At 40.5% G+C, this 12,091-nt stretch overlaps 1 protein-coding gene across 2 annotated transcripts in view; it reads right to left on the bottom strand.

Moving 5' to 3' along the window:
• Positions 1–233: 233 nt before the first annotated feature.
• The window catches only part of TRIM42 (tripartite motif containing 42), a 31,344-nt gene continuing 19,486 nt past the window's right edge, over positions 234–12,091 (bottom strand). For both annotated transcript variants that reach the window (XM_027585470.2, XM_027585471.2), the window contains exon 5: positions 234–475. In XM_027585470.2, the coding sequence (XP_027441271.1) occupies positions 389–475 (87 nt within the window). In that variant the 3' untranslated portion in view covers positions 234–388. The remainder of the gene's footprint in view (positions 476–12,091) is intronic.

Below are 12,091 nucleotides of genomic sequence, written 5' to 3'. Positions count from 1 at the left end.
TGACTTGCCCAAACACCGAACGCTAGTTAGACTAGGGTCAGAATGCACACCTAGAGGGCCTGACTGCAAAGAGAGTGACCTTTTTACTACCCAGAGGTCTGGTAGCTGCCATGTACAAAACACTACAGAATTCTGAACCTAAGGTTAGGCCTGAGCTAATGGAGGTGTAGAGACTTGCTGTTTTACATCTTAGTTCCAAAATAATGAGCAAACAGTAAGCCATGACATCAGGCATTTCCTTTTATTAGCTCTTAGAAGACTCAGAGGTCCTGGGAACATCGACTGCAACCTCACTGAAGAATGTGATGAGAAAAAAATATATATGTGTGTGTGTGTATATGTCTATCTGTGGTGCGTCGCTGATGTTGCTGCCTTCTCCGCGGGGGGCTCAGAAACGCTTCTGGAGGGCAGTCTGGATATTCTTCAGCAGGCCCCACTTAGCTCGGGTCTTCCCACGCCCATCTGGCGTTACCACCTGCAATCAGAAGCAGAGAGCCATGCACCAGTCACAGGGGAAACAGTAGCTTCCCAGTAGCATGGCCACTGCCATGCACCAGACCCTCACACATCATCTCATTAACGCCTCATGATGGCCACACAAAGCAGGTGCCGCTGACCCCCTTAGATGAATGAGGACGCTGAAGCTCAGAAGGACCAGGTAACTTTTTGCTTTTCTAAAGTCGTACTCCTAAAATGTGGTGAGACTGGGATTTCATAGACCAGTTTCCACTTCCTCTAAGGAATCGAATTTAACTGAGAGTTGTGAACTCAGGTGGGCTTCACCATAGAGCAGCCCTCCTAGGGTGTCCCCCCCAGCACCTGGAAATTGCTTCTATCATAGCTGTTATCATTTGTAAATTCCATTAATGTGTTTGGCTCTTAACAGACTGAGCACCTTGACTGGATTGTAGGGGAAGTGATAGTCCCAACATTGGTTAAGGTAAAGAGAAGGTTCTTAGAGAAGTGGATGAAAGGTGAATAGAACCACAATTTGAAAATCTGCCAATTGCCTCTCTCTGATGCTTCACACTGTCTTTGATCACAATGAGCTGTCAGAGCTACCTGGAAAGGGAAAACTGCAGTGAGCAAGTCTCCTACAAATCTAACCAACTCAGCTTACACGTGGATCTCCCTGCTTTACCTCAAAGGTGCTGGGTTTCTCCACGCTTCTGGTCTGGAAGCATTCCTGTTCCTTCCCAGTACATGTTTACTGAGGAGGCGTTTAGGGAGTGAGGCTATGATCCAGGGATGAAGGATAGGCCACTGGAATAGCAGGCTCTGTCTAGACAGATCAGGACTCATGAGGCAGATGGGATGGCGTTGCGGTTTGGGTGGTGAAGAGTGATGTTTGTACAATGTCCCTATATACAAAGCTTTTAACTTTTTATATTTGTATTCAAAGGGAAAAGGCAAAAAAAGAAATAGACACTAATTAAATTATGCCCTTTAGTTTTTTGCGTGTGTGTTTTAAGTTACATTTTGTGATAGATTCTTTTTATTTTTTAATTTTATTTTATTATGTCATGTTAATTACATCATTAGTTTTTGATGTAGGGCTCCATGATTCATTGTTTGCGTATAACACCCAGTGTTCCATTCAATACGTGCCCTCTTTAATACCCATCACCAGGCTAACCCATCCCTCCACCCCCCTCCCCTCTAGAACCCTCAGTTTGTTTCTCAGAGTCCACAGTCTCTCATGGTTCATCTCCCCCTCCGATTTCCCCGCTTCATTTTTCCCTTCCTACTATCTTCTTCTTCTTTTTTTTTTTAACATATAATGTATTATTTGTTTCAGAGGTACGGGTCTGTGATTCATCAGTCTTAACACAATTCACAGTGCTCACCGCAGCACATACCCTCCCCAGTGTCTATCACCCAGCCAACTCATCCCTCCCACTCCCCACCACTCCAGCAACCCTCAGTTTGTTTCCTAAGATTAAGAATTCCTCATATCAGTGAGGTCATATGATACATATCTTTCTCTGATTGACTTATTTCACTTAGCATAATACCCTCTAGTTCCATCCACGGCGTTGCAAATGGCAAGATTTTGGGTTTTTTTGTTTTTTGATGGCTGCTTAATATTCCATTGTATATATATACCACATCTTCTTTATCCATTCATCTGTCGATGGACATCTTGGCTCTTTCCATGGTTTGGCTATTGAGGACATTGTTGCTATAAACATTGGGGTTCACGTACCCCTTCAGATCACTACATTTGTATCTGTGGGGTAAATACCCAGTAGAGCAATTGCTGGGTCATACAGTATCTCTATTTTCAACTGTTTGAGGAACCTCCATACTGTTTTCCAGAGTGGTTGCACCAGCTTGCATTCCCACCAACAGTGTAGGAGGGTTCCCCTTTCTCCGCATCCCCGCCAACATCTGTCGTTTCCTGACTTGTTAATTTTAGCCATTCTGACTGGTGTGAGGTGGTATCTCATTGAGGTTTTGATTTGGATTTCCCTGATGCCGAGCGATGTTGAGCACTTTTTCCTGTGTCTGTTGGCCATTTGGATGTCTTCTTTGGAAAAATGTCTGTTCATGTCTTCTGCCCATTTCTTGATTGGATTATTTGTTCTTTGGGTGTTGAGTTTGATAAGTTCTTTATAGATTTTGGATACTAGCCCTTTATCTGATAGGTCATTTGCAAATATCTTCTCCCATTCTGTCGGTTGTCTTTTGGTTTTGTTGACTGTTTCCTTTGCTGTGCAAAAGCTTTTATCTTGATGAAGTCCCAATAGTTCATTTTTGCCCTTGCTTCCCTTGCCTTTGGTGATGTTTCTAGGAAGAAGTTGCTGTGGCTGAGGTTGAAGAGGTTGCTGCCTGTGTCCTTCTCAAGGATTTTGATGGACTCCTGTCTCACATTTAGGTCTTTCATCCATTTTGAGTCTATTTTTTGTGTGTGGTGTAAGGAAATGGTCCAGTTTCATTCTTCTGCATGTGGCTGTCCAACTTTCCCAACACCATTTGTTGAAGAGACTGTCTTTTTTCCATTGGACATTCTTTCCTGCTTTGTCAAAGATTAGTTGACCATAGAATTGAGGGTCCATTTCTGGGCTCTCTATTCTGTTCCATTGATCTATGTGTCTGTTTTTGTGCCAGTACCATACTGTCTTGATGATGACGGCTTTGTAATAGAGCTGGAAGTTCGGGATTGTGATGCTGCCACTTTTGCTTTTCTTTTTCAACATCCCTCTGGCTATTAGGGGTCTTTTCTGGTTCATACAAATTTTAGGATTATTTGTTCCATTTCTTTGAGAAAGTGGATGATATTTTGATGGGGATTGCATTGAATGTGTAGATTGCTCTAGGTAGCATTGACATCTTCACAATATTTGTTCTTCCAGTCCATGAGCATGGAACATTTTTCCATTTCTTTGTGTCTTCCTCAGTTTGTTTCATGAGTATTTTATGGTTTTCTGAGTACAGATCCTTTGCCTCTTTGGTTAGATTTATTCCTAGGTATCTTATGGTTTGGGGTGCAATTGTAAATGGGACAGACTCCTTAATTTCTCTCTCTTCTGTCTTCTTGTTGGTGTATAGGAATACCACTGATTTCTGTGCACTGATTTTATATCCTGCCACTTTACTGAATTCCTGTATGAGTTCTAGCAGTGTTGGGGTGGAGTCTTTGGGTTTTCCACATAAAGGATCATATCATCTACAAAGAGTGAGAGTTTGACTTCCTCTTTGCCGATTTGGATGCCTTTGATTTCTTTTTGTTGTCTGATTGCTGTGGCTAGGACTTGTAATACTATGTTGAGTAGCAGTGGTGATAGTGGACATCCCTGCCGCGTTCCTGACCTCAGGGGGAAAGCTCTGTTTTTCCCCATTGAGAATGATATTCGCTGTAGATTTTTCATAGATGACTTTTATGATATTGAGATATGTACCCTCTATGCCTGTAGTCTGAAGAGTTTTGATCAAGAAAGGATGCTGTAGTTTGTCAAATGCTTTTTCTGCATCTATTGAGAGGATCATATGATTCTTGTTCTTTCTTTTGTTAATATATTGTATCACATTGATTGATTTGTGGATGTTGAACCAGCCTTGCAGCCCAGGGATAAATCCCACTTGGTCGTGGTGAATATTCCTTTTAATGTACTGTTGGATCCTATTGGCTAGTATTTTGGTGAGAATTTTTGCATCCGGGTTCATCAAGGATATCGGTCTGTAATTCCCCTTTTTGATGGGGTCTTTGTCTGGTTTGGGGATCAAGGTAATGGTGGCTTCATAAAATGAGTTTGGAAGTTTTCCTTCCATTTCTATTTTTTGAAACATTTTCAGAAGAATAGGTATTAATTCTTCTTTAAATGTTTGGTAGAATTCCCCTGGGAAGCCATCTGGCCCTGGGCTTTTTTTTGTTGGGAGATTTTTGATGACTGCTTCAATTTCCTTAGTGGTTATAGATCTGTTAAGGTTTTCTATTTCTTCCTTGCTCAGTTTTGGTAGTTGATACATCTGTAGGAATGCATCCATTTCTTCCAGGTTATCTAATTTGCTGGCATAGAGTTGCTCATAATATGTTCTTATAATTGTTTGTATTTCTTTGGTGTTGGTTGTGATCTCTCCTCTTTCATTCATGATTTTCTTGATTTGGGTCATTTCTCTTTTCTTTTTGATAAGTCTGGCCAGGGGTTTATCAATCTTGTTAATTCTTTCAAAGAACCAGCTCCTAGTTTCGTTGATCTGTTCTACTGTTCCTTTGGTGTCTATTTCATTGATTTCTGCTCTGATCTTTATTATTTCTCTTCTCCTGCTGGGTTGAGGCTTCAGTTGCTGTTTTTTCTCTAGCTCCTTTAGGTGTAGGGTTAGGTTGTGTATTTGAGACCTTTCTTGTTTCTTGAGAAAGGCTTGTATTGCTATATACTTTCCTCTTAGGACCGCCTTTGCTGCATCCCAAAGATTTTGAACAGTTGTGTTTTCATTTTCATTGGTTTCCATGAATTTTTTAAATTCTTCTTTAATTTTCTGGTTGACCCATTCATTCTTTAGTAGGATGCTCTTTAGCTTCCATGTATTTGAGTTCTTTCCGACTTTCCTCTTGTGATTGAGTTTTAGTTTCAAAGCATTGTGGTCTGAAAATATGCAGGGAATGATCCCAGTCTTTTGGTACCTGTTGAGACCTGATTTGTGACCTAGGATGTGATCAATTCTGGAGAATGTTCCATGGGCACTAGAGAAGAATGTGTATTCTGTTGCTTTGGGATGGAATGTTCTCAATATATCTGTGAAGTCCATTTGGTCCAGTGTGTCATTTAAAGTCTTTATTTCCCTGTTGATCTTTTGCTTAGATGATCTGTCCATTTCAGTCAGGGGGGTGTTAAAGTCTCCCACTATTAAAGTATTGTTGTCAATGTGTTTCTTTGCTTTTGTTATTAATTGCTTTATATAATTGGCTGGTCCCATGTTAGGGGCATAGATATTTACAATTGTTAGATCTTCTTGTTGGATAGACCCTTTAAGTAGGATATAGTGTCCTTCTTCATCTCTTATTACAGTCGTTGTTTTAAAATCTAATTTGTCTGATATAAGGATTGCCACCCCAGCTTTCTTTTGGTGTCCATTAGCATGGTAAATGGTTTTCCACCCCCTCACTTTCTTTTTTTTTTTTTTGAAAATACAGCTTTTTTATTGTTATGTTAATCACCATATATTACATCATTAGTTTTTGATGCAGTGTTCCATGATTCATTGTTTGTTCATAACACCCAGTGCTCCATGCAGAACGAGCCCTCCTCAATACCCATCACTAGGCTAACCCATCTCCCTACCCTCCTCCCCTCTAGAACCCTCAGTTTGTTTTTCAGAGTCCATCATCTCTCATGGTTCGTCTCCCCCTCTGACATACTCCCCTTTTCTTCCTCTCCTGATATCTTCTTCTTTTTCTTTTTTCTTAAAATATGTTGCGTTATTTGTTTCAGAAGTACAGATCTGTGATTCAAGAGTCTTGTACAATTCACAGAGCTCACCATAGCACATACCCTCCCCAATGTCTATCACCCAGCCACCCCATCCCTCCCACCCCCGACCACTCCAGTAACACTCAGTTTGTTTCCTGAGATTAAGAATTCCTCATATCAGTGAGGTCATATGATACATGTCTTTCTCTGATTGACTTATTTCACTAAGCATAACACCCTCCAGTTCCATCCACGTCGTTGCAAATGGCAAGATCTCATTCCTTTTGATGGCTGCATAATATTCCATTGTGTATATATGCCACATCTTCTTTATCCATTCATCTGTTGATGGACATCTTGGCTCTTTCCACAGTTTGGCTATTGTGGACATTGCTGCTATAAACATTGGGGTACACGTACCCCTTCGGGTCCCTACATTTGTATCTTTGTGGTAAATACCCAGTAGTGCAATTGCTGGATTGAACGGTAGCTCTAATTTCAACTGTTTGAGGAACCTCCATACTGTTTTCCAGAGTGGTTGCACCAGCTTGCATTCCCACCAACAGTGTAGGAGGGTTCCCCTTTCTCCACATCCCTGCCAACATCTGTCATTCCCTGACTTGTTAATTTTAGCCATTCTGACGGGTGTGAGGTGGTATCTCATTGAGGTTTTGATTTGGATTTCCCTGATGCCGAGTGATGTTGAGCACTTTTTCCTGTGTCTGTTGGCCATTTGGATGTCTTCTTTGGAAAAATGTCTGTTCTTGTCTTCTGCCCATTTCTTGATTGGATTATTTGTTCTTTGGGTGTTGAGTTTGATAAGTTCTTTATAGATTTTGGATACTAGCCCTTTATCTGATATGTCATTTGCAAATATTTTCTCCCATTCTGTCGGTTGTCTTTTGGTTTTGTGGACTGTTTCTTTTGCTGTGCAAAAGCTTTTTATCTTGATGAAATCCCAATAGTTCATTTTTGCCCTGGCTTCCCGTGCCTTTGGTGATGTTTCTAGGAAGAAGTTGCTGCGGCTGAGGTCGAAGAGGTTGCTACCTGTGTTCTCCTTTAGGATTTGGATGGACTCCTGTCTCACGTTTAGGTCTTTCAACCATTTGGAGTCTATTTTTGTGTGTGGTGTAAGGAAATGGTCCAGTTTCATTCTTCTGCATGTGGCTGTCCAATTTTCCCAACACCATTTGTTGAAGAGACTGTCTTTTTGCCATTGGACCTTCTTTCCTGCTTTGTCAAAAATAAGTTGACCATAGAGTTGAGGGTCCATTTCTGGGCTCTCAATTCTGTTCCATTGATCTATGTGTCTGTTTTTGTGCCAGTACCATACTGTCTTGATGATGACAGCTTTGTAATAGAGCTGGAAGTCCGGAATTGGGATGCCGCCAGCTTTGCTTTTCTTTTTCAGTATTCCTCTGGCTATTCGGGGTCTCTTCTGGTTCCATACAAATTTTAGGATTATTTGTTCCATTTCTTTGAAAAAAGTGGATGGTATTTTGATGGGGATTGCATTGAATGTGTAGATTCCTCTAGGTAGCATTGACATCGTCACAATGTTGGTTCTCCCAATCCATGAGCATGGAACGTTTTTCCATTTCTTTGTGTCTTCTTCGATTTCTTTCATGAGTATTTTATAGTTTTCTGAGTACAGATCCTTTGCCTCTTTGGTTAGATTTATTCCTAGGTATCTAATGGTTTTGGGTGCAATTGTAAATGGGATCGACTCCTTGATTTGTCTCTCTTCTGTCTTGTTGTTGGTGTATAGGAATGCTACTGATTTCTGTGCATTGATTTTATATCCTGCTATATTAGGATTTCTAATACTATGTTGAATAGCAGTGGTGAGAGTGGACATCCCTGCCGCGTTCCTGACCTTAGGGGAAAAGCTCTCAGCCTTTCCCCATTGAGAATGATATTCGCTGTAGGTTTTTCATAGATGGCTTTTATGATATTGAGGTATGTACCCTCTAACCCTATACTCTGAAGAGTTTTGATCAAGAAAGGATTTTGTACTTTGTCAAATGCTTTTTCTGCATCTATTGAGAGGATCATATGATTCTTGTTCTTTCTTTTGTTAATGTATTGTATCACGTTGATTGATTTGCGGATGCTGAACCAGCCTTGCAGCCCAGGAATAAATCCCACGTGGTCATGGTGAATAATCCTTTTAATGTACTGTTGGATCCTATTGGCTAGTATTTTGGTGAGAATTTTTGCATCCATGTTCATCAAGGATATTGGTCTGTAATTCTCTTTTTTGATGGGGTCTTTGTCTTGTTTTGGGATCAAGGTAATGCTGGCTTCATAAAATGAGGTCGGAAGTTTCCCTTCCATTTCTATTTTTTGGAACAGTTTCAGGAGAATAGGTATTAATTCTTCTTGAAATGTCTGATGGAATTCCCCTGGGAAGCCATCTGGCCCTGGGCTTTTGTTTCTTGGGAGATTTTTGATGACTGTTTCAATTTCCTTAGTGGTTATAGGTCTGTTCAAGTTTTCTATTTCTTCCTGTTTCAATTTTGGTAGTTGATACATCTCTAGGAATGCACCCATTTCTTCCAGGTCATCTAATTTGCTGGCATAGAGTTGCTCATAATATGTTCTTATAATTGTTTGTATTTCTTTGGTGTTGGTTGTGATCTCTCCTCTTTCATTCATGATTTTCTTGATTTGGGTCATTTCTCTTTTCTTTTTGATCAGTCTGGCCAGGGGTTTATCCATCTTGTTAATTCTTTCAAAGAACCAGCTCCTAGTTTCATTGATCTGTTCTACTGTTCTTTTGGTTTCTAGTTCATTGATTTCTGCTCTGATCTTTATGATTTCTCTTCTCCTGCTGGGTTTAGGCTTTATTTGCTGTTCTTTCTCCAGCTCCTTTAGGTGTAGGGTTAGGTTGTGTATTTGAGACCTTTCTTGTTTCTTGAGAAAGGCTTGTATTGCTATATACTTTCCTCTCAGGACTGCCTTTGCTGTATCCCAAAGATTTTGAACAGTTGTGTTTTCATTTTCATTGGTTTCCATGAATTTTTTTAATTCTTCTTTAATTTCTTGGTTGACCCATTCATTCTTTAGTAGGATGCTCTTTAGCCTCCATGTATTTGAGTTCTTTCCGACTTTACTCTTGTGATTGAGTTCTAGTTTCAAAGCACTGTGGTCTGAAAATATGCAGGGAATGATCCCAATCTTTTGGTACTGATTGAGACCTGATTTGTGACCTAGGATGTGATCAATTCTGGAGAATGTTCCATGGGCACTAGAGAAGAATGTGTATTCCGTTGCTTTGGGATGGAATGTTCTGAATATGTCTGTGAAGTCCATTTGTTCCAGTGTATCATTTAAAGTCTTTATTTCCTTGTTGATCTTTTGCTTAGATGATCTGTCCATTTCAGTCAGGGGGATGTTAAAGTCCCCCACTATTATTGTATTGTTGTCAATGTGTTTCTTTGCTTTTGTTATTAATTGCCTTATATAATTGGCTGCTCCCATGTTCGGGGCATAGATATTTACAATTGTTAGATCTTTTTGTTGGATAGACCCTTTAAGTAGGATATAGTGTCCTTCCTCATCTCTATTACAGTCTTTGTTTTAAAATCTAGTTTGTCTGATATAAGGATTGCAACCCCAGCTTTCTTTTGGTGTCCATTAGCATGGTAAATGGTTTTCCGCCCCCTCACTTTCAATCTGGGGGTGTCTTTGGGTCTCAAATGAGTCTCTTGCAGACAGCATATGGATGGGTCTTGTTTTTGAATCCAATCTGATAGCCTGTGTCTTTTGATTGGGGCATTGAGCCCATTTACATTCAGGGTAACTATTGAAAGGTATGAATTTAGTGCCATTGTATTGCCTGTAAGGTGACTGTTAACTGTCTGTTGTCTGTGTTCGTTTCTGCTGTTTGCTGCTTTTAGGTTCTCTCTTTGCTTAGAGGACCCCTCTCAATATTTCTTGGAGGGCTGGTTTCGTGTTTGCAAATTCCTTTAGTTTATCCTGGAAGCTTTTTATCTCTCCTTCTATTTTCAATGACAGCCTAGCTGGATATAGTATTCTTGGCTGCATTTTTTTTTCGTTTAGTGCTCTGAAGATCTCATTCTTCAGTCCTTTCTGGCAGTCCTTTCTGGCCTGCCAGGTCTCTCTGGATAGGTCTGTTGCCAATCTAATATTTCTACCATTATAGGTTACATATCTGTTCTCCTGAGCTGCTTTCAGGATTTCCTCTTTGTCTCTGAGACTCGGAAGTTTTACTATTAGATGTCGGCGTGTTGACCTATTTTTATTGATTTTGAGAGGGGTTCTCTGTGCCTCCTGGATTTTGATGCCTCTTTCCTTCCCCACTTTAGGGAAGTTCTCTGCTCTAATTTGCTCCAATATACCTTCTGCCCCCCTCTCTCTTTCTTCTTCTTCTGGGATCCCAATTATTCTGATGTAGTTTTGTCTTATGGTATCGCTTATCTCTCGAATTCTGCCCTCGTGATCCAGTAGCTGTTTATCTCTCTTTTTCTTGGCTTCCTTATTTTCCATCATTTGGTCTTCTATATCACTGATTCTCTCTTCTGCCTCATCTACCCTAGCAGTTAGTGCCCCCATTTTTGATTGCACCTCATTAATAGCCTTTTTGATTTCGACTTGGTTAGATTTTATTTTCTTTTATTTCCTTTTATTTCTCCAGAAAGCGTTTCTCTAATAACTTCCATGCTTTTTTCAAGCCCAGCTAGTATCTTTAAAATCATGATTCTGAACTCTAGGTCCGACATTGTACTAATGTCCGTATTGAGTAGGTCCCTGGCAGATGGTCTACCTCTTGTTCTTTTTGTTGAGGTGATTTTTTCCATCTTGTCATTTTGTCTAGAGGAGAATAGATGAATGAGAGAACAAAATGCTAACAGGGTAACAATGTCCCCAGAAAATATACTCTAAACAAATGAGAAAAGACCTGAAACGAGGGGGAAAGAAAGGGAAAGAAAAAGAAAGACCAAAAAAAAAAAAAAAAAGAAAGAAAGAAAAAGATAAAAACAAACAAAAACAGAATGAAACAAAAAAAAAACAGAATATGATCAATTATGATCAGGCTGGTGCATAGATCAGTGCCACACGCTAGATTTTGGGTGTATTTTGGTCTGTTAGAAGAAAGTGCCTCCCAAAATTTTAAAGAAAGACTTATATATGTACAAAATAAGGGTTGATACGATGAAGGGATGGAATATGACTGTAAAGATGAAAAGTATAAAAAATTTTATAAAAGGAATTGATAAGAAGTTGTTTGAAAAAAGTAGAGGATTTAAAAGAAAAAGAAAGAAAGAAGAAAGAGAAAAAAGGGGGAGAGAACGTGATCAGGCAGGAAACTAGAACAAAGCCATACATTAGAGATTTAGGGTGTGTTTTGATCTCTTAGAAGAAACTGTATCTCAAAATTTTAAAGAGAGAACAACTTATATATATATATATGCCAAAAATAAGGGTAACTACTATGAAGGGATAGAATATGACTTTAAAAATGAAAAATAAAAATGCTTTTTTAAAAAAGGGATTGATAAGATGGTGGCTGAAAAAGGAAAAAAGAAAAATTAAAAAAAATTAACTTTGAAAGACTAAAGAATTATGCTAGAAAAGCCATGAATTCTATGTGCTATATTCCCCTAGCGCTGGCCTTCTGCCATTCTCACTGATGGGTAAACTTGGTCTTGGCTGGCTGTTCTTGCTGATCTTCTGGGGGAGGGTCCTGTTGCCGTGGTTCCCAAATGTCTTTGCCGGAGGTGGAATTGCCCTGCCCTTGTCGGTCTGGGCTAAGCAATCTCTTCAGGTTTGCTCTTGGGAGCTTTTGGTTCCTGCAAGCTTTTGGTACAGCTTTGGGGGACGAGAGTGAAAATGGCGGCCTCCCAATCTCTGCCCCAGAGGAGCGGAGAACTCGGGGGCCCACTCCTCAGTGCGCCCCCAGAGAAAAGCAGTCAATCACTCCCGTCTCCCCGGTCTCTGGCCACACTCCATGCTCAGCGGGCCTGTGACCGAGCGTTTCTATCTCTGGCACCCCACCCAGTGTGGAGTCTCCAAACCCAGCAGATCCCTGCGGTGCGTTCCCGCGCCGCTCCCCCTGCGAGAGGAAGGGGAGTCTCCCTGGATCTGCTGCTTGTTGGGTCCCTGCTGGATGTGCAGTGGCCCGACTGTGTCACCGATCACAGTTTATGGCCACC

This window comes from Zalophus californianus, chromosome 1 (assembly GCF_009762305.2).
Source record: "Zalophus californianus isolate mZalCal1 chromosome 1, mZalCal1.pri.v2, whole genome shotgun sequence".
Taxonomy (NCBI): Eukaryota; Metazoa; Chordata; class Mammalia; order Carnivora; family Otariidae; genus Zalophus; species Zalophus californianus.
Note: the sequence above shows the minus strand (reverse complement) of the source record. Positions and strands in the feature narration are given on the sequence as shown.